This window comes from Zalophus californianus, chromosome 8 (genome assembly GCF_009762305.2).
Source record: "Zalophus californianus isolate mZalCal1 chromosome 8, mZalCal1.pri.v2, whole genome shotgun sequence".
NCBI lineage: Eukaryota > Metazoa > Chordata > Mammalia > Carnivora > Otariidae > Zalophus > Zalophus californianus.
Genome location: NC_045602.1, coordinates 23,013,848 through 23,041,550, shown reverse-complemented (window position 1 = coordinate 23,041,550; position 27,703 = coordinate 23,013,848). Strand labels below are relative to the sequence as shown.

The following is a 27,703-nucleotide window of genomic DNA, read 5'->3' as shown; positions in this document are numbered from 1 at the left end:
CATTAACAAAAACGAAAGTAACTCCAGTTAAAAATATTGACATACTTAAAATATCATGCCATATTCCTAATGAATAAAGAATTATTATTACAGTAAATATAACACCCCTGAAAATGCAAAGATAACTTAATGAAAGGGACTACAAGGAAAGGTTGGAATGCTGAGTTATAGGAAAGAGTGGGGGGGACATCATCACAAGCTACAGTAGAGAGCAAGTTTGGGACAAAATGTAATGATGCCAGAGAGGGATAGCTGTGGCTCCCTGTCTTGAGTTGGCTTCCTTTCACAAAGATCAGGGGAAACCATGCAATAAATACTTAAATACAAGGTGTATGGCAAAACTGAGCCAAGTGGAAGGATATGGCGTGAATGGACCTTGTGTGCAACACCACAGCCCTCCACTCCTTGCGGTGTTCATCTGGCTTAGCGTACTTGGGATTCAGCTGCTGTTATTTAGTGGTCAGAATATGAACGTGATGGGAAACATCAACTATAAACCATGCAACTTTTGTATTATACTGACATGCTTCCATTACCAATCATGTATGAACTGATTCATGGTATTAAAGCTCTGTAGCAGAACAGACTGTACTTGAAGATTTTCACCACATATGGGGCTATTGATGATCATTTGAGATACACATATATTCTAAAATTCTAAGTTAGAAAACAAAAATATAAGCACACCATAAAAAATAAAGGCAAAATAAAACTATAAAAGAACACCCAAAAAGAAAGGAAGTTCACAGAAGCCACCTGTGATTGTTCTTCATTTTTAGTAGGAAAATATACTATTGTCAGAATTACCACAAATTATATCTAGAACTCTGCGGCAAGAGTAAATTTGGATTTTGAATTCTAGATGGGGAATATCAGGAGACAGGAAAAGAGAAGCAACAAATATAATTTATCTTACTTCCAGTGGAATACTTATTTTCTTCCTAGTCCACAATAAATTCAATACTTTGCAATACAAATTAAATGACTCAATAAAATCAAAACGATTTCTATTCTGCATCTACTCCAAGCTCAGACATACGTTAAGTACCATCATACTCATTATCTTATTAATATTCCCAAAGAGCCTGACCATGCTTTAGCAGGGACTCTAAGACGTGGAAGAGAGGTTAGTAAATTATATGTTACGAACAGATTATTTAAAAATAAAAGAAGATGGAATAAAGGAAGGAAGAAAAAAAGGCAGGAAAGGCAACAAGGAGGAAGGAAAAGAGGGAGGGAGTCTTCAATCATGTTGAGGATACTAAAAAATATAAACTGAGACCACAGTATTAAAAACCACTCATCCTCACTTATCTTTCCATGATGTCCCCAGCACTTTGTGAAGAAATATTCCCCTCCATAGTCTAGAAAATGGATTGGCAAACAACTACCAACAGGCCAAATCCAGCCCAGTGCCTGTTTTTGAAAATAAAGTTTTATTGGAACCCAGCCACACTCATTCATTCACATATTGTCTGTAGCTGCTTTCATGCTGTGACAGCAGAAATGAGTAGTTGTGAAAGAGACCATATGGCCTGCAAGCCTAAAATTTTACTATCTTGCCCTTTAGAGAAGATGTTTGGGGCCCCTCATTTAGAGTGTATTTTTCTCTAAGCCCTGCTTCTCTCTCTCGAGGAGGGAGCTACAACAAGGACAATGAACTAAAGCAGCCAGGAGTCCCCTACTTCAGGAAAGAAGAAAGGGAAGTTCCCTGCAGAGTAAGTTTTCAGACCATCTCACTACTTCCTTCATAAGTCTCAAATGCTAAATTTGGCTCAAGGTTCGCAATGATAAATCTGACTTCTTTCGAGAATACACAGCACCCTACTTTGACAGCACTTTCTTCCAGGTACGCACTCCCCCTTTTATGAAAGTATGCCCACTCCTATTTCACTAGACAGAAACTATTTCCTTTGAGATAAGATGAGGGTTCCCTGTGAATTCTTTATGGTCTTTCAAGCACCAGACAACTGTTTTGCTTTAAAACCAGATTTCACAAGAATGAGTTAAAGCAATCTTTATTTCTAAAAGCACGACTTTTTTTGGATCCAAAAAATTCCCTAAACTAAAAGGTCTCAAATTCTGAGGCATCATTTAATCTGTAGTTTAGAGAAAAATCTTTGTGAGGTCAGTCTTTGAATTTATAGTCATTTATCAGGATCAGAAAGCTTTTTAATGTTTGCTATCTTATGCGTGCTGAGAAACGACTATAATCAATATATATCACCCTAACTAGCTGGCTGGATGTCAAATAAAGAGAATATTTCGGGGAGATTATCAGTTTCCTTCCTTGCAAATGTGTAAAACTAAATGGACTTTCAAACAATTCCAAATAATAAAGGACAATGCAAGAATTCATCAAAAAAAAAAAAATACCAGGGAAATTAATCAGCCTAATTCTCTTTTTCTGGGTGCACAGAATGCAAAATCTTCCCCTGTTCCTAAGGGAAGGTGACAAGAATGAGAAATTTCAAAACTGCAAATTTACTAAAACTCAATCTTTGATGACAAGTGACAAAATGTGACTGTCACACACACACTTTTTCGACACTCACGTCATTACCTATTTTCCCTGACTATATGAAAGAACCAGAGCACCACCTATAATGGGTTTCCCCAGCAACATTCCCTTTAAACTTTTCAAAGACAGAACACCAGTAAGATTATCATATTCAAGTCCATCGTGAATTAAAGCTATTTCTTGAAAAGCCTTTTCTAGGACTGTTTTGGCCAGTATGCTATCATTTCCGTTGTTCTTAACAATTTCATTTAATCATTTCAGTTTTTCAAGTTTCCATCCCATTTCCACAACTCATTTTGTCACATACCCACTGAGTATATTTCCTCCTCACTTACGTTCTCATGAAGACCAACAATCTGGTCTCTCCCTGACCATAACACTGGAATGTTTCTTATTCTCACCATCCCTATGGCTCCAGCCAAATCAAATGCTCCCCCCCCACCCCTGGGTCTTTTCTTGTTCATTCAATGGCATTTGAGCATTGCCTCCTTCAATAACATTTTAAAATCTTTGGCTTACACAACTCTGAGCTCCTGACGTCCTTCCACCTAGATGACAGCTCTCTTCCACTGGGTCCTCCAAGTTCAGGCCTTGGCTCTCCCATAGTTGTATTATTACACTTACTTCCTCACTTTGGTTTCATGATTCCCTTCTTCTTCACTTTGATCACTTAGCTCCATTCTAGTCCCAGCTGCCAATAATTAAGACTAGATATTCTGTTAACAGCTCTAAATAAATACTTAATGGTCTTGGGCAAGTAACTGGAACTTCTTTGGGCTTCACTGTATTCTTATGTTAGTTAAGTAAATTCTCTGGAAAAGATTAAAGAGTAAGGGTTTCAGAGCTGTGAGGGGGAACGTAAGCAAAGTGACAGCACTGGGGATTCTCACAGTACTGGCAGGACAGTGAGGAGAGCTGCCCATTTTAGATTACCAGCACAGGTTGGGGAAACAGTATAAATAGCGCTGCATGGATGGGTAGGCTCTGGAAGCAGGATCCAAGAAGAAACCATTATTAGTTTCAAGAGAAGATTAAAGGAGACTACTCTAGCAGTATAATATCGCAGAGAAATTGGACAAGGGAGGGTGTGAAGCCAAAGAAATGAAATAGGAAGCTATTACCATGATAATCCAGGTGTAAAGAGATTAAGACTACCTGTTTAACGAAGTCTGAAATCATTCTTCAAGCACTCAAGATCTTTCAAACTCATCTTTCCAGATTTCTCTCTCATTATTCTCTGTAAGAAATTTCTCTTCCAGTCTAGATTACTCCCTGCGCCCTAAATCAAGTACGCCCACAGTCCCACCAGGAATGACTTGATCAGCCACACCTTAGCTGTCCCTCTTCCCTTTCCAGTCTTTAGAACCTATGCCTCTTCAGGGGTCTAGTTTATGCCTAAACTTGGTCACAAAGGCTTCTCTAACCATTCCAATCCATAACAATCTACATTTTTAAAGGCCTACAACTATCCTTGAATTCCTTTTTTTTTTTTGCTTGTCTAATCCTCAACAGATTGCAGTATCACTTTAAATCACAATCAATACTTCAAAATCAATACTTATCTATTTAAAACTTCCGCACAGTAGTAATGCACTGAAGAACCACGTCCAGCCAATATGGTCAGGGTCAGGGTCGGGCTCAGGGTCAAGGTTAGAGGATGGATGGATGGATGGATGGATGGATGGATGGATGGATGGATACACACACACATACATACAAAGGCAGACAGACAGATAGGAAGGATGAAAACAAGCCTGTTCTGTACACTCTGTTGCAGTTGTAAACAGCTAAGAATACTGGGGCAGGGGGAAGGGGGTTCTGGAGCTACCTCAGTTCAAGGTTCTCCTTCTGTCACCCACTGGGTCACACTAAGATCCCCCTTAACATCACTCTACAATATAAGTCAAGGAAAGAGAAGAAGGGCCTGGATCCCATCTCTGCCCCCCTCACTAACTTCTCAGCCTCTAACAGCTTCAGCGTCATCCCCACTTCCGAGTCCGCCTGACCTCCTCACTTCAGTTAAAACAAAAGGACTCGTGTATTAACACAATTAACTCTCCTACAGTGGCAGAGAGTTTCAGCATCCCTTCCCATCTCCGGCCATCTTTGACAGAGAATTCACCTGATTCGGTGACATCCACGTCACCCTCCTCCTTTGTCCTCCTCACTCTAGGGCTTCACGGAGCACATCAACATGTCGCCTCTGAAAAACCCTCCAGACAGATTTGCCTTGGAACACAGACCACTGCAGCTCTCACTTGAGTGTCCTTCCTCAATCTCATTTATTCTTTCTACTTCAGGACAGATCTCAGGAGCCCTGGCTTCCTGTTCTAGATTCTAATCTAGCAATACAGAGTGTTTCCGGCTGCGGTGTGGTGTGCTGGAAAGACCACTGACTTTAGAGCCAAGGAATCTATCTCCAAATCCCAGTTCCACAAATCACTACCTGGATCACTTACATAATGGTGCCTCCAGAGTCCTTATCTATTTAAAAACATGGAGGGAGGGACGCCTGGATGGCTCATTCGTTAAGTGTCTGCCTTCAGCTCAGGTCATGATCCCAGGGTCCTGGGATCGAGCCCCGCATTGGACTCCCTGCTCCGCGGGAAGCCTGCTTCTCCCTCTCCCACTCCCCCTGCTTGTGTTCCCTCTCTCGCGGTCTCTCTCTCTCTCTCTCTGTCAAATAAATAAAATAAAATCTTCAAAATAAAATAAAATAAAAATAAAAACATGGAGGGGAAAAAAATGACTTCGCAGAGCTGTTGAGAATATTAAAGGAGATAATGTATACACAGCACCTAGTCTGATTCCTACAAACAGTATATATTCAATACCAATAGTTCTTTTCCTCACTCCCAGCCTTCTAAGCCTAGCACTGCCAGCCCATTAATAAATGAGGCTGGAGGCATGAAAGCGGGGTGCAGTCATGCCATCACCGTGCCAATAAATCCATTTACATCTGAGTTTATTGAGCCAAAGTGGAAATCCATAGCTTCTACTTAGAGCAGCAGTTCTTAACCTTGGGTGCACATTAAAACTACCTGCGGGATTTTTAAAATATAAGAATATTTGGGCTTTACTGCCAAAGATTCTAGTTCCATTGACCTGAGGTAGGGCCAGGGTATCAGTGCAGCCCACCATGAGAACCACTGATTAAAATTAACTGGCATCATCCAGAGTTAAATGGAACCCACGCGCCCTTGGCACTTGTGGCCCACTGTTACAAGTTCCCCCCAGACTAGACCATGCAGAAGAGATGCAATCTCCCCAAATTCACTTTGGTTCCATAGATTCCTAAAATAATCTCAGGGAACCAAGCCACTTCATATGGATCTCTATCACTTAATATGACAGCAATCAAGGTGGAAAATTATGCAATAAATATGTAATAGAATTCTGGGACATCATACTTCCCAAAGGAAAACACAATACACACACTGCACCTCAGGAGATAATTTTAAAATATACTTTCTATGCCCTAAAATACCCGAAAATCTAGGCCTAAACTGCTTTCTGCATGAGATTATACATTAGTTATCTTTCTGTTAGTGGTTCCAGTCATGAATTCACCAGCCTTATGAACAGAATGTGTATGTGATGGTTAACTTTGTTTCAACTTGTCAGGGCTAAGCAATGCCCAGATAGCTGGTAAAACATGATCTCTGGTTGTTCCTTTGAGGGTATTTCAGGAAGAGATTAGTATTTGAATCAGGAGACTGAGTAAAGAAAAGCCACCCTCACTAATGGAGGTGGGCATCATCCATTCCTTCAGGACGCAAACAGAACAAAAGGCTAAGGAAGAATTCGGCCCCCCCCTCCCCCCGCCCCAGCCAGCCTGCCTGCCTGTCTCTCCTCCACTCCCCTCCTCCTGCTCTCCTCCTTTCCCCTTTCCCTTCCCCTCCCTTGAGGCAGGAAGTCCATTTTCTCTGCCTTTGAACAGCAGAACTCCTGATTCTCTCGCCTTCACACTCCATGACTTACACCACAGCCTCCTCTCCTCCCCTGGTTCTCAGGCCTGTCCCGGTTCTCTAGCATACGGATGGCACACTATGGGCTTCTCGGCCACCATAACCTCGTGAACCAATTTTGTAAGAAATCTCCTTTTACATATATTCAATGTTTTCTGTTTCTCCAGAGAACACTGACAAATACAGAATGGTTCCCTAGTTCAGAATCAGCGTCTGCACATCTGAAGGCAAAATGCAGTGTCAATCCATCCACTGCTCTCATAGCCCAACAATCAATGACCGCCCTGTGCTCTGGGGAGTTGTATCTACCTGAGATATTCTTCAGAACACCCTTGTGCAGCCCACCTGGCTACCAGGCTGCCATGATCACCACACAGAGGCATTCTGTTTGGCCAGCAGTTTAAAAAAATATGCATCCACTGCCATCACTTAAAAAGCAGCCATTTTTTCATATGATAAAAGCCCTGAGATTCCTGGCTCCCTCTAATAACATCTGCGTATCTGGCACCATAGGGCCCTTACTTTCACATGGCCACAACTGTGTAGGTGCAGAGCAACCACTGCTCTAGCTGAAACTCACGCCTGCTGGCTCCCTGCAGCTCTCCCCGTCTCCTACGGTAGTTCAGCCAGCCAGACTCCCTCCTTCTCAGGGCCCACCTGGCCCCGTGAGCACCTGGGGTTGCTAACAACCACGTGACCGGGGAGGCAGCTCCTATGCAGGATAACCTCAGCACACAAGTCACCTTAGAGGTTCTCCTCCAGGTTAATGACCTTCGTAGACCATGTATGATTCCACTCTGGGTAGCTCCCTGAGACCCTCTGCCTGTCCTGGGCCCCTGAACCTATCCTGATAACCTGACCTTAATTCCTGCTTTCTGCGTCTGTTTGACACAGGCACCTGTGTGCCACCACCTGAGTGTGCTCTGCCTGATCAGTCTAGCCATGGCGGCTTCTGAAGAAGGCTGAGAAGGCTGAGAACCTCTTCTCCTGACACAGACGGCCAACTTCAGCTTCTTCACCTTCAATTCATTTCCATACTGTGTTATGATTCAGATGCCACAGTGGGACTAAACTGCAGCAAGCAGTCCTTCAAATTGTGTGAAGTTAAACGATGCCAAGAAGATTCCTATGGAAACTAGAAGCCCAAGTATTTCAGCAAACTGGTTATGGTCCTACCTCTGGACTGGGCTAGGGCGCCATGGTACCAAGTGTAGGGACACTCCCAGCAACTACTTAGACTACTGCTATAAAATGAATTTTTAGGGGTGCCTGGGTGGCTCAGTGGGTTAAGTGTCTGCCTTCGGCTCAGGTCATGATCCCAGTGTCCTGGGATCGAGACCCACATCAGGCTCCCTGCTCAGCAGGTAGCCTGCTTCTCCCTCTGCCCCTCCCCCTGCTTCTGCTTATGCTCTCTCTCTGAAATAAATAAAATCTTAAAAATAAAATTAATTTTTAGTGTCCCCCCAAAATGTGTATGATGATGCTTAATCCCCAAGGTGACAGTATTTGGAGAAGGGGCCTTTGGGAAGTAATCAGGTCACATGACTGGAGCCCTCATGACGGGACTAGCAGATCTTACAAGAAGAGACTTGAGAGAGAAGCTCTCTCTCTCGGCCACTTAAGGATACAGTGGGGAGACGGCTGTCTACAAGCTAAGAAGCAGGCCCTCACCAGACAATGGATCTGCTGGTGACTTGATCTTAGACCTTCCAGCTTCCGGAAATGGGAGAAATAAATATGTGTTGTTTAAGCCACCCAGTCTATGGTGTTTTTGTTAGAGCAGCCTGAATGAACTAAGACAACTATATGAACAATTACGGTCTTAACAAACAAACAAAAGTCAGCACTGATATTTTGTAAAGGTTATGTTTGTCACATCCACTATCAGCAGGAAATGATTACTATTTAGCCCTCTAGTGCAGTGAGATACTGCCATTTTCCTAGATATTTCTGTATGATGCTGAGAGGGGTCCTAACTATAAAATTTTAACTTGACTATATTTTGAATAAACAGGCTCATTATTTTAAGAGGCTACTTCACACACATACCATGTTTACAAGTAAGCTTCTCCTCTCCCCCAAACACTATATTCTGAGTTTCTGAGTACTTCTTGCTCAGATGATAAAAAATTTTAGTAGACAACTAGAACTTTTCCTTAGTTATCTCACCATGGAATATGCTTTTCCTGAAGAAAAATAAAATGCTTTTCCTGCATCACATACTCAGGTTTAATAATTCTCAGAATAAGAGTAAAGACAAGAATATATATAAGTCAATTTTCACCACATCCTGAAGAAAATCAAGGGCAGCATCTTCTAATGACATATGAGTCAGCCTCATGACTTTAAGAAAAAACATAACAGGAATAAACAATCTTTCTCTGGTTTAGTAACTGTAGTGAATCTTACACTTTTGTCACTTCAGTAATCCCCCCTTTATTCTGGGGACCACAACTTCTCAACATAAACCTACCAGTTGAGAAGTTCAAGGGTGCGGACCTGGCCCAAGTGGGACAGACCCGGGAAAGCTGATCTATGCCTATCTGTAGACTATCCAACATGGGATCCGTTTCCTGCTATATGGACTATGGAAGTAGAGGATTTGAGCTACATTTCCCATTTCATTTATAGTAGTTTGTGCTGGATTTCCACCACCCACAAATAAAGAATCCTAACTAATACAGAAGTTTTGGTTTTTTTACTGAGTTCTTATGTAAATGATTTATCTAACCCACTGACTTAGCTCATCCAAGAATAAAATTTAGACACTGAAGTCAGGACTCATTTTCAGAATAACTTCACTCTATTCCACATAAGAACCATATATGCCTGAAGCATAATATTAAGTAAAATCATATCGCTGAATATTTAATGGCTTTTTCATTCTAACATCAAAAAATTCTATTAGTGGATAAAAGACGTATGCTTGGAAATATAAACTTGTAAGTGGATGATGGCTTCATGATGGCATAATGAAATCTCACTGCAGCAAATCAGGATGCAGTCAAACTCCATGCTATTCCAATACTTAAAAGGTCTACTTCACCTTTCATTTCTTGGGGATGGCAACGTAAAACTACACTGATGCTGGTGAACAGTAGCCTCATCCTACGAATCTGAAGAGTTTATTTTGGGACTGAGACTACCGATAGCATCCTGATAATCAGATTAGGAGTATCCAAATGCTGATAATATGTAAATCAGTTCCTAATGCAAACTGAGTTTTCAAAGTGGTATAGCCAAATGTTCCACGGTTATGATACAACTTTAGGAACTCAGATCTTAAAACTTTCAACAGGTATTCTGGATTCCTTCTGGGACGCAGGTATTTTTTTCCTGGTTGTTTTGTGCTACACAAGAGTTTCTTGCTTTTTGTTTGTTTGCCTTGTTGCTTTACTCTCTTTGCACAGACTAAAAGTCCAGAAAGACATCAGTGCCGCAATGTAGGCATTTCATCTATAGTAGAAAGGTCATCTCATCGTACTTTGGGGGGTGCAGGGGGAACATTTTCCCATTGTGCCAAATAGGCTCCACTTTTCCTGTCTGACCGGCAAGGAAAGTAAGGACATAATAAAAAAAGGTAGAACTCTTAGAACAGAAAATATGGAAATTTGATTTTGAAGAGAAAAAAATTAGATTAGAATCCAAGAAGGCTTTTTTTTCCTTTGACCTTCAAGAACATGAGCAGAGGCAACGTTAGGTTCAAATAAGACAACCATTCAAACTGATAAGGCCCAACGAATCAAAACAATGATACTGTTACTGTAAATTTATGGATTAAAGTGATTATATAAATAATATACTCTTACATACTACTGAATTTGGTTTTAAATGAGCTGAAATCGAGTTTTAACTGGAATTTACAGAGGTCACTGCGTCTGTGAGCTAAGAGTTACCAAGGAGACTGCTTGCCACTCTAAGAGAGCATAATAATTGCTAAAACCAAATTAACTGTGCTTGGTAATCACAGATCTCATATGTATATTTACCACAACATGAGTGTGGAGAAACTAATATAAATTGCTGACTTCCATTCTCACTTGGACTTCATAACCCTTGGATATGGAGTGGAAAACTAGTCAACTGGAAACTAAAAATGAAAGTTTAATGAGGCACAAAAATCCCATGTTTTACTTAGGGAAAAAGAAAATAATTTCCCCACCTTGAGTGGAATGTATAAAAAAAAGTGTTCCTTAATCTTTTCTATAGTCCATAGTTTATATTCCACCAGACCATACTTCTAATCATTATCAAGATTAATATCTAATATTACGTGTGACTACTATAATATACAGGAAAACTTGTACGAGGTTTCTATCTTCTCTCTAGACTGTTCTAAATACCATTAACTCTCTGAACAACATCAAATTAGGAAGGCAGAAATTTTTCTTACATTAGACTAAAGCTATATAACTACAGATTAAAATATGGGGCTGAGGACAGCTAGCCATCTTAAACTGCAACCAAAATCCTCATTTGTGATGAATCTAGGCCTCATGTTAAGACTTTCTGTTCAGAACCTGCTCCCTGGTCCACGTGGTTTCCTTTACACTAACTGTAGCCTAGTCACTTGGATTCTGCCTCTTCTGTACAAAGCATCTGTAGACCTTGCCCCAAGGTGGTTGCTCTCCCAGCCACACCTTGCCTGCATCACTTTTTAAACAATGCCATATACATTGGTCTAAAGAGAGTCTCGACAGCCCAGCTGTGAAGGTGCCTGAGATGAACTGCTGACATAAATAAGGAAAATGAGACGCCCTTTAGCATAGTTAATATGCAATCCTACCTAAAGACAAAATGCCTATTATTACTTTTTTAGAGATTTTATTTATTTGACAGAGAGAGACAGCGAGAGCAGGAACACAAGCAGGGGGAGTGGGAGAGGGAGAAGCAGGCCTCCCGCCGAGCAGGGAGCCCGATGTGGGGCTCGATCCCAGGACCCTGGGACCATGACCTGAGCCGAAGGCAGACACTTAACGACTGAGCCACCCAGGCGCCCCCAGAATGCCTATTAGATAATTTCCATAAGAGTCTTTCCTCCCAGTAAGATTACTAACAGTGACTTGCCCCCAAATTTAGTTTACTTATACTAATTTTACCTTATAAGGAAAATTCATTTTGAAATTACTTTTAGGGCTACTATTTTAGTTTGTAGATAACAAATTCAGTGAATCTTCATATAATAAATACTTTTAATAAATTCATTATTTGAAAAAGATGCTGGCATGCCAATCATGCAAATATTCAGAGTTAAATAACTACTTTAAAAGCTCATTTACATTTAAATAATTACATTTAAAAGCTCATATGTTATATCACATATTTTTACCTTGAGAAGGTATGTGGGAATATTGCTGAAATCCACTGGCAACTTCAAAAGGAAACGAGCTGAAAATTCACCAGTCTGTAGGACAAAAGGTATAATAATAAGATTAAAATAAGAAATTGATTGTGAAGTGACAATTATAGCCAAGGCCACAAGTTCAACCTGTTCAAACTGGAGGCATTTTCAATTTGAGTTTCCTAACATTAGCAAGAAAAGAAGGCTGGAAAAGCAAGGAAAGATCAAAAAGAATTCTTAAATTATTCACTACTAAAAACATAATTAGAACTTTTTAAATCTGCATTTTCAATGTGCAATAAAATTATAATGTCGTGTTACCTTTCTGGTTTTTTTACGTGTAAAAAGAATACATGAATGTATGATTTTTTTTTTTAATCCAAGCAATAGAGACACACCTCTCCCTTTGATCCATTTCTTTTTTACTTAAGCGTTCAGACCACTAAGATTTATAACCCACAGGCGACTGACATATATCACTATCCTTTATAGTGCATCTGGAAGTACATACAAAGATCAAACTTCTGCCCAGAGAAAGCAGTCTATCAGTAGGTACCCCAAATAAGATTCTAATTTCCTGAACAATCTATTAACATCATTATCACCAACTAATTTTTTCAGTAATTCTATGAACTAGTCTCCATAGGAAAGATGTACAGAGGTTTAGAGATTTAAAACATTTAACCAAGCCTAAATAATGACTTCTACTTTTTTTTAAAGAAAAAAAAAACCCATGTAAAGAAAAAAGTTTTCCTCTCAATTTATGATGATGGGAAATCATAGAGTTCCTTTTTATGATGGGCATGGCTAAGGTGTCACATTGTTTTTAAAAAACTTTGTCATAGTGTGGAGAAGGGGCCTTCCAGTTGGGCTATCAGACACCTAGGGGTTCCAAGGAACCTCTGCAAAGACCACAAAGTAGGGTGGTGAGCTGGTGGGGTCCTGGGTCTTCCAACCTCTCTCACTCCAAACCTGCAGTTCAGCTTGGGATTCTGACATACTGGGTTTCATTATGACATGCTGTTTGAACAAAGAACTCCGGGGATGATCCAGAACTACTCTAAAGAGTGGATCTCTATCGGGGCACCTGGGTGGCTCAGTTGGTTAAGCAGCTGCCCTCGGCTCAGGTCATGATCCCTGGGTCCTGGGATCAAGTCCTGCATCAGGCTCTCTGCTCAGCAGGGAGCCTGCTTCTCCTTCTGCCTGCTGCTCCCCCTGTTTGAGCTCTCTCTCTCTCTCTCCAACAAATAAATGAATAGTATCTTTAAAAAAAAAAAAAGAGTGGATCTCTATCATTTTTATATTTTGGGAACACTGAAGAGCTCCCAATATCTCCACTGCCACCCCCCTTAAAAATAAAAACAAGCACCCCAAACTCCCAAAACACATGCTTCAACACAACAAGCACTTACAAATATTTCTTTATGCATCAGTGGATGAAGGCACATAAGCTACCTACATATCTCTTACAGATGATTCTACATCAATCACCACGCCTTTCTACAAATACCCTAACAACTGACGGCCATTTTTAAATGCTGACCTAAAACCCTGAAAACACAAACAGAAATATAAACCTTGAGCTCAAAAGATGAAATGGCTAACTACCATCTGCATGGTGGTTCGTTGTTTTACTGCTTACAACATCCTTTAACTTACATTGACCTCAGGCTAAGGACAGAGCACTTCCTCATTGCCACAAGCCCAACCCCATGACACAAAAAGCAGAAATGAGAGAATTGAATGGACAAACTCAACGCTGAGGCAAGCCAGACAGACTCACAGAAGCCACTGCACCACCAGAAACGCCAGTGGTGAGAAACAGGAGGAATCGCGGGAGCTGAGCAGCTAGTCGTAGGGCACGCCAATACACGCAGGCTACTTGAAAGAATAATTAGGAGCCACCCAAGGATATACAAACAGCTCACCACGGTGGGTGGGAGGAAGAGGTTTGTGAAAGAGCCAAATAAAATTCTTACATTCTATGAAAGTCTGAGATTACTAGAAAGGTATGGTTTGGGCATTTTGTTAAGCTCCTAGAGGATTCTACAACTAACACCACCTATTGAGTGTGATTCTTTCAACCTAAGTACAAGGGCTCATATACTGAAAGATGTGAGTATAGGGACAACATAAAGCACTACAGAATGATATGGGAGCTTATGAGAGGGGCATCTAGCCCAGCAGGAATTTGGGGGCTGTGGGAAGAACAGAAGAGTCTTCCTTGAGTGCTGGTACAATGCTACAGAGGAAGGAACACTCATCAAAGAAGGCAAATTCCCAACCACTGTCCCCACTCTTTCTCCTATATAATCAATTTTTCCCTCTTTACCCACTCACTCCCATCAGTATGCAAACATCATTTAAAAAGTCTTTACCAAAAAGAAAAAAATGTAATAAAATAGTCTTTCTTAACTTCATACCTTTTTTCAGGTCCCATCTCATTTCTCTGTTTTACTTTACAAAACAACCTCCTGTAAAGAACTGGTCTATATTTCTTCTTTTACTGTTCTCTCTGGAGCCCTCTCCTGTCAGCCTTCCCTCCCCCCAACCAGTCAACCCCAACAGCTCATCAAGGTCACCAATGACCTCCCCATGGCCAAATCCAACAGTCATTTCTCAGTGCTCATTTTAGTACTTGTTCTCTCAGCAGCGTTTTGACATAGCTGATTATTGCTCCTTTCCTGGAACACTCTCCCCTTGGTTTCCAGGATCCCACCCTCTCTTGGCTTAACTTTACTTCACTAGCCCTCCCTACAGCCTCCCCAGCCACTGCACGCTGGAGCGCACCACCAGCTCAGCCTCAAGACCTCTCTCCTTTCCTGACACTTCCAGGTAACCTCATCTAGGCTCAAGACTTTCAATACTATTTATATGCTGATGATTCCCAAATGTTCTATCTCTGCCCAGACCTTTCCCTAACTTGTTTCATTTATCCAACTATCATGAATGAAACCAAACTCCTGATTCCCTTCCTTTGATATCTAGTCTTCATTTTAGTAAATGGTAATTCCATTCTTTCAATCCTTCAGGCCAAAAACCTCAGAAGCATCCTTGACTCCTCTCTTTCTTGTTCATCCTATGTTCAAAGTGGCAGAAAATCCTGTTGATTCTATATTCAAAACCGATCCTTAGTCCAACCACTTCTCACCACAGCAAAACCACCTGATCTGAGCCAGGGCCATCTCCAGCCTAGATCACTGCAATCACACCCAACTGCTTCAGCCACTGTTCCTCTGGAAGCTTGTTCTGGTCTCCCTAGGCACAGCAATGCTTTCAGTACATTAGTCAGATTATGATCCTCCTTTGCTCAAACCTCTCAAATGGCAGAGTTTAGCTCCTTTAGAGAATAATTTGATAAGGCAACAATTGAGCAGGGATGAGGAAGAAAATCATGTGGAATGTGGAGGAGAAACATCCCAGGCAAAGAGAACAGAAAGTATAAAAAGGGTTGATGCAGATGCAGGCCAAAATGTTCAAGAAAGAGCAAGGACGTCAGTGTTACTGGATCAAACAAACACTAACACCAATCAGAGGTCACCCTGAAATTCTCTTTTCCTAACCGCTGTAGGATGTGCAACAATCACTCATAACATTAGTAAACACCGAAATGACGACTGCATCTACATGGAATATTTGTTAAGTCATTCCTGGGGATATTGAGAGAGGTTTTTTACAAGTACCAAGGGGTTAGAAGATATTGCAGAAGGGAGTTGGTTGGACAGACAATAATAAATCTAGCTCAATTCATTTTCAATTTGGAGACTCAAACCATCTACAATCAATAAATGGCCATTTCTACCTACTGGTCTACAATGTCAATCAATGGCATTTAAAATGGCAGTCTCAAAACTTTCACACTGTTAGACTCAATGGCTCTTCTACATTTTTTTTTAAACAATAAAAGGAGTAAAATGTAGGATTTAAAAATTAAAACAAGTCTTGTACATATAAGGTAATGGGAAATATAATTACATATTTAGCACTTGGACTCATGTGAACTGCTAGTTATTTTAGTCCATGTACTACATTTTAGCTCTTTTGCCCTATTTTAGTTTGTACAATATATTTTTATTCTACCAGCTATTTTAGACCAACATTCCTTTAAAAACGCTTAGACAATCCCTACTTTATCCCCTCTCAAAATGTTGATCCTAGAACTAATATAAATTTATGTTTATTGGCAAAAGACTGATTTCCACAACTAAATTCATAATAAAAGGCAAGTTGTTCCAAGGACTAAGAGGAGTTTGTGTTTATCAGCAATGGACTGCTTTACACAACTAAATGTCATAATATGAGAAACTTAAGGCTGTGAAAGGAATTTGGTGCTCTGGAAACCACAGAAAGTGCTTTTTGATCTCTAACTTTCCAGCTGACTATACATTCTTTATCTTGCCACAAGAGAATAAAGAAAACTTAGCACTTGTTTCTAACTTAGAAACATTGGAAACTACAACTTAAGAATTCAGTTTTCAGCTCGGCTGCTGATTTTCCTTGTGACCTGGAAGTAATCTCCTTCTGTGTAACTAAGTAAATGCTGATTTAAAACATGTCTTAATATAAAACTTAAGCTATAAATTACGTAAGGAACAAAACATAAGTGAAAAATCCGTTCTGAGTTCTACCTCAGATGACTTTTTCTGTGTTTTTATATTCGAAGTTCCAACAGTTATTTAAGCAATTTATGGTCACTCTGTTGTAACGTCAAAGATTGCTTCCATATCAATCTTTCCTGTAAGCTGAAAATGAGACATTTAGATGCAGCCAAGTGAACAGAATAACTTGATTTTTTTGTCAGTCCTTGGTCAAATCTTCTCTTGGATAGATGTAGAAAATTATCTGACCTATGACTGTTAAAATGTCAGCTATTCTGCCAACTGCCTTAATGGCAATTTCCCCAGCTTAGCAATAAATATGTGCATCCTTCCTTTTTTTCAAGTTACAGTACATTGGCAAGTAACTTAAACTAACAAGACTCTGAGTTTTGGCAATTTATTAGGTCTGAGCTTTTCTTCTGCTAATAGCAGCTGTGTCGTGTGACAGGTAGTGACAGGTAGACATCTTGTACAGAATGGGCTCCAAACCCAGGCTGCTTGGTAAAGGGAAACTTCACTTGCTTTCTTAGAGGCTGTTCCCTTGTCAACAAACAAGCTGTCACCTGAAACTGCTTCTACCACTTGGATAGCTACAAGTGAAGAAACACTCAAGAATAACCACAACTTGAACAGGGTGACAGTCAGGTAAGGGTGATTCTTCAAATGGACTCTGACAACCAACAGCCCAAGTCTGCAGACTGTTCCTTGGCAAAGGCATAATTACCCATTACATATGAAAAGGAAAGCCAAAGTTAGTCTAACTAGGATTTCGTAACATCTCACACTTTACACTTTACAAAATGTTTTCTAAGTTACATTATTTAATTATCCCAAAATCCTGTTCAATATATATAATTCCCTTACACCTATTTCAGAAATGAGAAAACTTGGGCCTAGAACAGTCCAGAAACTTGCCCACAGCCATTGAGAGGGTAATAAAGAGTCAGAGCTCAACCTCAAGACTCAAGATCCATTCATCCTATTCATTACTATGGATTAAGAGCCTAAAGTGTGTCTGTCAGGCCCTAGACAAGGCATAGTAAATATAATGAGTAAAAGAGACATGGCCCCTGCCCTCTTGGGGCTTACCATCTAGTGGGTGAGTAAGACATTAATCAAAATAATGCTCCTATAAATTACAGGAAGATATTTCAGGAAGACTGGCCCTGTCTAGGCTTTGGGGTTCATTTCTTTGTGGGAACTCTTAGAAAGCCAAGTCATAAGACCATGTAGAAAAATAAACAATTGATACCAGCCAGGAAAACTTCAAAGAAGCAAAGCAATGAAAGGGAGCTAGCTACACCAGATAGTAAAGACACAGAAATTACAGGAGGGTAATACTGGTATTAAATCAACAAGCAGAAAAGTAAGTCCAGAAATAAGGCCAAATACATTTAGTGAATGACTGATGATGTGGGACAACTGCATCGCCATCTAGGAATAAAGTTAGATCCATATTTCACATCATATATGAGGATAAAGTCCAAGTGGATTATGACTTTCAGTGTACAAAATTGAAACCATAAGTAAGAAAACACTGATGAATGCCTTTATAACCTTGCAACAGGGAATGCCTTTCAAATATGACTCCAAATTCAGAAGCTATAAAGGGGATGATGGGTAAATTTGATGGCCTGAATATAAAAATTTTGTGGATGGCAAAAAACCACCATCCACAAAGTCAAAAGACAACTAACAGAGGAAAATGTATTTGCAACCCTATCACAAAAAGCTAATGACCTTAATGAAAAAAAGATTAAAAAAAAAAAAAACACGAGAAAAACAGGCAACAAATATATAGAAAAGAAATACAAATAACTCTAAAACATTAAAAAATGCTTAACCTCATTCATAACAAAAGGAATACAAATTAAAACTAAACTGAATATCATTTTTTACCAGACTGGCAGAAATCAGCACTTTAAAGATATCACAGCACTGTGTTCTCACCTCCACTGTTTTTGATGACAAGTCAGTGGTGACTCAAATAACTGCTCACCTATAGATAAAGTGTCATTTTTCTGTGATCACTTAAGATATTCTCTTTATCTTTGGTTTTCAGTATTCTGACTTGCATTTTTCTTGGTTACGGTTTGTTGACATTCTTGAATCTGTAAATTTATGTCTTTCACCATATTTGGAAATATCTAGGCATTATTTCATCAACTATTTCCCTGCTCCCTCTTTTTCTCCTCTCCTCTCCTTCTAGGACTCTACTTTCATGTATATTCAATGTTTTGATTTTGTCCTGTAAGCTCTGCCTTCCCCTCTTCCAAGTATCAACCTCTATCCAGTATCTAACTGCTTTCAATCACTATCCAGCATCTTCAGGCACAGGTCTTTATATTCTGTCCAGATTAGAATTGTTATGGGTGGAAGCGTCAGTCCAGAAGCTACCAGGCCATTATGCAAAGTGGAACTTGACAGAAATCTACAAATATGTTAATACACCGTTGACAATACTGTGAAGAAATAATCGCTCTCATACATAGCTGCTGGGTTAATAAATTATTAGTGTGAACTTATGGAGGGCATTTTAGAGATAAAATTATAAACACACATAATCTTTGATCTAGCAGTTCCTCTTCTAGTCATATATCTTACTTGATAATAAGACATACTTGAACACATGCAAAATGACAGGTACAAGAATGAAGGAGCTCTCTATATTTGGGGAAAAAAAAAATCCTAAAGCTATGTTAGGTCAAAAGCAAGATGCCAAACATGGTGTATAATATATGTTACCATTTGCATTAAAAGAGGGGAATATATATATATATACATATATATATATAAGTATATATATATTTATTTATATATAATATATAAATGCTTAACCTCATTCATAACAAAAATACAAATTAAAACTAAACTGAATATCATTTTTGATATATATATATGCTATATATAGCATATATATATATTTATATATATGCTATATATAGCATATATATAAATATATATAGCATATATATATTTATATATATATATTTATGTTTCCTTATATGTGCATATAGAACGTCTGAAAAGGTACACTACAAAAAAGCTGTACTGGTGCTTACCTGGGGTGGAGGAGGAAAAGGAAGGTGGCTCTGATTTGGGTGGACACAGGACAAAGATAGGAGAGAGACTTTTCACTTCATATATTTTAAGAGATTTTGATTTTTCAGCAATATGAATCTATTACCCACTAAAAACTTATTTTTTTTTTAAGATTTTATTTATTTGACAGAGAGAGACAGCGAGAGAGGGAACACAAGCAAGGGAGTGGGAGAGGGAGAAGCAGGCTTCCCGCTGAGCAGGGAGTCCGATGTGGGGCTCAATCCCAGGACCCTGGGACCATGACCTGAGCCAAAGGCAGACGCTTAACGACTGAGCCACCCAGGCGCCCCCACTCAAAATCTTTTAAAGGAATTTGCAGGAGCGCCTGGGCGGCTCAGTCAGTTGAGCGTCCAACTCCTGATTTCAGCTCAGGTCATGATTTCAAGGTCATGATGTTAAGCCCTGCATCAGGCTCTATGTTGAGTGTGGGGTCTGTTTCAGATTCTCTCTCCCCCTCTCCCCCTGCCCCTCCCCCTGCTCACACTCTCTCTCCCTCAAATAAAGAAATAAAATCTTTTAAAAAAGGAATCTGCAAATTAAAAGTGTATATAATGAGATGCTCCTAATTCATGCATTCACTCATTCATTCATTCAACAAACATTTACTGAGCACCTACTGTGCCGAGTGCCAGGTTAGGTGATGGAGATCTTAAGACAAACAAAATACAGTCTCTCTCCTCGTGGAGCTTAAAGTCGACTCTGAGTAGATGAACAAAATATTAGGACGTGATGCTCTGACACAGATATTCAGCAGATGCTTTGGAAGTAATTGAGTTAGGACTCTGCATTTTAGGTGGCAGAATTCCATTGCAAACTCACCTGAGCAAATGAAAGATAATTTCTTAAAAGGATATGGGGTATCTCATGGAATCTAAGACTAAAAATGCAGCCCAGCCTCAGTTCAAAAGACCTGAATACCCTCAGCAGTTTCTCCTTGTCTTATCTCTGCTCCCTTTGTGCTTTATCTTACTTTCTCTCTACCTAGCACTTTCTGATTCTTCTGAGTAGATTATATGAGAAAAAATTTATGTGTGACACACCAGTTACTCATAAGGAAACCAACCTCACTTTCTCAGTGCTAACTCCAAATTCCCAGGCAAGAACTACTTGGCTTCCGTGCCTTCTAAACTAGTCAACACTACCTCCACACTTCTTTACAGTTAAAAAGAGTTAGTGGTACCATAAATTCAATGAAAAACCAGGAAGCATTTTTAGGAGTGGGGGGATTAAGTTATGTGTATACTCTCCCAAAGCCATAAAATAATCTGAGGGGTTTCCTGATAGAACGCTTCAAATACAGGATTCTTCACCTTTTTCCTCTTACTACTTAGAAAGAAAGCATCTGGTCCTTTGAAGACCCCCGTAGATCCCTTTCACACTGAGAAAACTGTGTAAAGAGTGCTCCCTATATCTAAATGGCCACCTAGGAAATGGGGCAGGGCCCTCAAGGTTTCAGAACAAACACGTGGCCTCCCAAACAGAAGTGGGGGGGTGGACACGATTCCAGTCCCTCCTCAGACGCTGCTCTGTAAGGCAGGTGCAGGCAAAGGAAGTGGAAAGGATTTCCTCTGTGTTTCATATGCCTCCATAAAACCGGGTCTTTTCCACTTGATGCACCCTGCTGCTAAAAGAAACATGAATTTCCTACTGGTACCCCTATCATTTAAAAAAATTTTTTAAATTCCTTTTACATGTCAGTAACACTGAAAAAGCTATCATATTCACCCTTAAGGTCTTTAATTTAGGTACACACATACTACTTCTTATGAATGCAGTCACAATCTGAGATATAAACTACTGCTAGCAAGATACTAAGTACTCCTACTGACATACGGGTCAAAATTCAATATAACAAATCCATTATGAAAACAATAAAAATGTGAACCCCTGTCATGGGTTCATTTATTTTAAATCATGTTCAACTCATAATAGTTCCATGTGGTTAACAACAAAAACAAACAAATGTCAGTTCTAGAAGTGTGTGTAACACAGCTGACTACCACACTACACCCTTCTCAAAGGAGCAAGTCCAAGTTTATCCCTGTCTACAAGTCAAACGACTTTAGGGCCTAACTCCCAAGCGGCGTAAATTCAACAGGGATTATGAGAGAAGACCCTCGGGTCCCCTGCTACATAAGGCAGACAGGCATCGCCAGAACACCTACTCCATCCTCAAGGCCCACATGCTTCCAGACCCTCCAGATACGCTGACCCCTCTCTTAGCATTCTGGCCCTCCTCTCCCACCATTCTAGACCAGTGCTCTCCAAGGGAAAGATGATACAACGCACAAATGTAAGCCACACCTACATGTGTCATTTAAGATTTTTAATATTTTCTAATAGCTGCATTTAAAAAGGTAAGAGAAACAAGTGAAATCGCTTTTAATACTATATCCCAATATATCCAAAATATTCTCATCTCCACATGTGATCAGTATAAAAATTGTTAATAAGATCATCTTTTGTATGAATTCTTTGAATTCTGGTATGCATTTTACATTTGCATATACCTCAATTCAGAGTCAGCTTGCAAGTGCTCAACGGCCACCTATGTATGGCTAGCAGCTCTTGTACTGGACCACACAGTTCTAGACATTGTTCCATCAATACCAAACCCCACATTCAGTTAGATACTGTCACAAATACCTGAAGACCTACTTGAGCTTCCAAATACCATGAACCTGGCACACTCCTCACAGGAAGGCGGATACATGTCATCTGGTTAGTGGGGGGGAGGGGGTTGATCATGGGACCCCACTGCCATTTCCAGATAATATGGTTTTTCCTTCTTCCTCCAAAAACTGTCTAAACCTACTGTCTTTACTTCATTTTCTTCACCTGCATTCCTGACACCCTACAATCTGCTCTCCCCGGCTCAGAACTCTATCAGAACTGCTCCTGGAAAGACAAGCACCACTTTCTCCCTCTTCAAAAGTAACTTTCCCTTTCACCTTGCTTTCCATTCCTTATCTGCATCTTAGTGACATCAACCTCTACTAATCCACATACGGTACTTTATGATTAACAGCACTTTCAGAGATAATCCGGGAACCACTAATCTAGAATTTATGGAGCCCCTACTATCATAATTCACTTCAACTATTTACAAGAGAAGGCTAATGATAATAATAATACTTTGTATTACAGAACTCCATGTTTGCTTAATTCTGTTTGCTTCCCACACACAGGATCTCATTTATGTTTGTGTCAAGGGTGGATGACAGGGGAGTTACCTCCAGGAAAGTGACACAGGGAAAACCTATAGTCACACATACACAAAACTAACGACAGAATTAGAATCTGAAGCTCCCACTTCCCAGATCACTCTCTCTCCAATACATTTCCTATGTATACAGGCCTCTGCTCTGAAGGACTTTACACTCTAACACATACTGCTATAAAAGTAATCAAACAAGGAGGCCATCAGACCGAGGGCGTTCTCATGCCTTGGTAGCTAACTTAAGCAAACTGAAATCTAAACCAATCATTTCCTATAAATGCCTCCGAATTAAGAAGAACAATCAATCACAAACAGCCAACTGGGCTTTCCCAAATGATGCAACTACTTAAGCTACAGCCAATCAATTAAGTACCCTGCTTTGCTTCTTTGTCTTCTCTACAAAACCCCTGCCCCCTAGCTTTTGTCAGTAGAATGCTCCTAACCACTTCGAATCCATGTCTGCTCAAATAAACTCTTAAAAATTTTAATATGCCTCAGTTTATTTTTTAACAAACCTCATATACTTTCCCCTGAAACATAAATCACAGCAGGATGAGATGGCAGAAGCCTCAGTCATTAACTCAAATGAGGAGCTCCTCATAGAATGGTTCCTTTCTTTTCTGCACAATATTCTTAAACGCTGCCAGAGCTTAATTGATAAGCCATGGATTCCTAAAATCTTACTGGGATTTGGGGTCAACTACAATAACAAAAAAAGATAATTGCTTCACATTCTCCATTATATAAGTGTATGTCATTATTAAGAAAATACCCAGAAAAGGAAAAAATATGTTGCCAAAACACTGTTTTATCTCACAGATCACCCACTGGTATTCTTTAATATGTAAAAAATGTGAAAACATGTGGTTGTGGAACATCTCAAAACATTCATTTCATAGCAGGAAAGAAAAATGTCTTTGATCGAAATATTAGGTATGATTAACTTTGAGCTCTGGGAATTAAAAGCCAAAGGAAAAAAAAAATCACAACTTCTTTACTGTGCTTTGTTACAATTAACAAACCCTCGTTCTTCAGATACAACAGACCCATGCAGGAAACACTGGCAAGGCAGTTGCTATAACATAAAATGAGACCTTAGGCTTTACCCATTGAGAAAACTGATAATGCACCCTTATTTTGATATAGTGTATCAAAAACAGTATGATTTTAATACCTGTAGCTTATATTGTGGCATTCATCAAAATTAACATTCTAATCTTAAAACTAACTCTGCTCACAGAGGTAACAGGTGATTTTGTGGTGATGGAATAATTCTGTATTCGACTACAGTGGTAGTTACAGGAAATGATGCATGTGGTGAACTGGCATACACATGCATCATGCCAAGGTCAATTTCTTGGTTTCTACACTGTACTATCATTATGTAAAATGCAACCACTGGAGGAAATTGAGTGAAGGGTATGCAAGACCTCTGTACTATTTTAAAACCTCTTGTGAATCTATAGTGATTTCTAAATAAATAAATAAATATACTTAAAAAACAACTCTGACCATGCAGGCACATAAGAATTGTTCATTCTGAACATACAAGCTTACAATTCAATGTATCATCTGTTTTCTCCAGATTAAAAAGAAAGAACAGTGCTTACTAAAAATTACAAAACCACCAGAGATAAAGAATACAATGTTCAAACTAACATCTACTCATTCAAGGAGATGGGCAAAGCAAATAAGACAAATGACTTCATAAAAAGACAAAGGCAAAGAACAAAGGGTTTTTGCGGGTTTTCTTAAAAATGTTTACTTTCAAGTGTGCACTTGCTGAAACCTTCTAGATGGAAGTTTGGGGGGAAAAAAGAAGAGTGTCTCTCAGGCGGTATGGAGGCAGCCCTGAATTTCAAGTTGGCAGACTTGTCAGAAGGCCGACAGGAGATCAGAATCCTCTCTCTCTTCTCCATCGCTATTACAATTTTCCTTTTGCCAGCTGACAGTAACAAGGAAGAGGCATCTCAGGTTCTTAAGAGTCTCACACTTTTGGAACAGAAATGGAAAGTTAATGTAAATATATGCGGCAGAAAGAAATATTCAGTGACGACAAGCAGTCACCATTCTCTCAAAAGAATACAGGATTCTGTAATCCAAAGGTATTAAATAATTATGCACAGTCTTAGATTCATCACAAGAGAGGAGTTGTCAGATGGGCTAGTCGGATCAGGAGAACCAAATTAAATGGCTTTACAATTATATTGATCTCACGGTGTTTATAGGAGAGGATATTAATGTTTTAATTCATAAACATCAATTTATTTCATATAAAAAGTCTTCATGCTTCAATATTCCAGTAAGAGATAATAGACGTGGGGCCCTGGGGTGGCTCAGCTGGTTGAGAGTCCACTCGGCTCAGATCATGATCTCAGGGTTGTGAGCCCCACATCTGCCTCTGCACTCGGCAGGGACTCGACCTGCGGATTCTCTACCTCTCCTGCCCCTCCCCCCGCTCGCAAGCACGTACATGCGCCTGCGCGCAAGCGTGCACACTCTAAATAAATAAAATCTTTTAAAAAGAAGAGAGAGATAATAGATGTGATTTATTGATAAGTAAATGAGTCATATACATGTGCTTACAGTTCTTGTTCCCCATGCAGTCATGCCCCTAAGTTATTCTCCAACCATTACCCACTGCGCTTCTCTACCTATCAGGCCGTGTGGCCTCCGCCAGTTCCAGTTCATCAGGGACAGCTTTCCACAGTCACTTCATTCCTCAGTGACTGGGTCTTCTACTAAATTCTTACACAGGCTGTACTACCACTTGAGACAATTTATCCAACACTGCTATTTCATTTTTTTACAAATGTGCATTGAGTCTTCTCAACTGGATTTTTAACACCTTCAAGAGCAAAAGCTGTCACTGGTATACTTTTTACCCAAAACTTTTTTAGGTTACCCTTCTTTTGGGGGGGTTGCCCTTTTTTACCCAAAACTAGCAGAGTAGACTTTCCATAATGGACATTAGTCCTGCACTGGCTTAGCCCTATCAAACTGCATCTTGGGGGATTACTATAGCATTCCAGTGCATATAAATATAAAAATAATTTTAAATAGATTCTCTAGTCTTCTATTTAAAAACTACCTTTTCACACTCCATGTTATCAGAAAATTTGAAAACCATGTCCTAATAAAACAGTGAACAAAAAAAATAGGGTCAAAAGAAAAGCCCTGTGACGTTCTACAAGACACCTGATGGCTGACAAGAGTTACATCCAATCTTTTAGGTGTAGCTCTTCCACAGATTCAAACAACCAAGAAAGGAACATACAGTCAGTAGAATACTAAGAGAGAATGACAGAATCCTTTATTTAAAATGAGATAATCTAAGTCAATGACATCCACCTTCCTGAAAAGGGTAAAATAAACTGCCATGACTGTTTCTTGGTTACCCAACTGTCCTTCCAACTGACTACTGCATTCTTATTTAAATGTTTGCAAATCAAAGGGCACCTGAGTGGCTCAGTTGGTTGAGCATCTGCTTGGCTCAGGTCGTGATCCCAGGGTCCTGGGATTGAGCCCCACATCCAGGGGGCTCTCTGTTTAGCAAGGAGCCTGCTTCTCCCTCTCCCTCAGCCTGCCACTCCCCCTGCTTGTGCTCTCTCTCCCCCACCCCCGTCAAATAAATAAATAAAATCTTTTTTAAAAAGTTTGCAAATCAACCATGTAAAGACCTGAGTGTAATTTCTTTTAAAAATCTCCACAACATTTTTACTTTCTACAGTCTTCCAGGATCTTTCTGTTTCTCCACAGTTTCTCAAAGATATCTCTGAGAGCGTATCTGCCAATTTCTTAAGTACCCGTTTTGAAACAGTCTCCCCTAGAGCCTCCAGATGGAGCACAGCTTTGCCGACACCTTGATTTTTGCCCAAGGAGACCCATTTCAGATTTCTGACCTCCAGAACTATGACAAAAATAAATTTGTGTAGTTTTAAGCCACCAAGTTTGTGGTAATTTTTTACAGTAGCAAAAGGAAATTCATACAGTCCTAGATTCGAAAAGTCTTGGCTCAAAACTGAAAATCAAGTTCCTTGTTTTCTGCCAGTATCCTGTGTTTATTGTCCAAATTCTTGGTCTAGTTATGGATTCCATTAGCAGAGTGTCCTTCAATGCATTCCTGAACCAGTCTGCCAAGCTTGAATGTGTTTCATCCCTCAAGACACCTTTATATTCTGTTCCTTGACCAGTGACTAACTCATATGCCTATCTTTTTACTTCTAAGCTCCCACTTCTACTAGGGCCCTCCCTAGGCCTGCTCTGCTGGAAGCTTAACCTCTAACCGTCCATCCTGCCTTGCTATGGGATTCTCAGTTTCTTCACTTCCCCTGAATCCATACCCACTGCCCTAATGCTTACAAATTATTCAATAGTAAATCAAAATAAACTGGGTAAGTATAGCAGTAGTAGGCTTTTTAAGTGAAGAATGAAGAATCAATTAACATTAAATACAAAGTTTTCAAAACACTATAAATTTAAACTGTCTAGCTGCTTTAAATGAATTTAAACTTCAACATCTAGATGGACTATAAGTCAAGTATTACCTGAGCCAATGAATATAAGATTGACCTTTGAACAACACAGGTTTGAACGGCACGGGTCCACTTACAAAGAGATTTTTTTCAATAAATACAGTACAGGACTATTATTGTATTTTCTCTTCCTTAAGATTTTCTAAAATAACATTTTCTTTTCTCTAGCTTACTTTATTGGAAGAAAACAGTATATAATACATATAACATACAAAATATGTGTTAATTGACCTTTTATGTTAGCAGTGAGGCTTCTGGTCAGCAGTAGGCTATTAGTAGTTAAGTTCTGGGGAAGTCCAAAGTTATACGTGGATTTCTGACTGCATGATAGGGGTGGAAGTGGGGAGATGGTGCCCCTAACCCCATGTTGTTCTAGGGTCAACTGCAATTTAAAAACTTTTTAGTTCGGAAAAGGTGC

General features: G+C 39.7%; 1 protein-coding gene across 1 annotated transcript in view; it reads right to left on the bottom strand.

Moving 5' to 3' along the window:
• The window catches only part of BABAM2 (BRISC and BRCA1 A complex member 2), a 394,365-nt gene that overhangs the window by 242,634 nt on the left and 124,028 nt on the right, over nucleotides 1-27,703 (bottom strand). Inside the window, 1 exon segment of the mRNA XM_027624135.2 lies at nucleotides 11,819-11,893. Coding sequence (XP_027479936.2) covers nucleotides 11,819-11,893 — 75 coding nt within the window.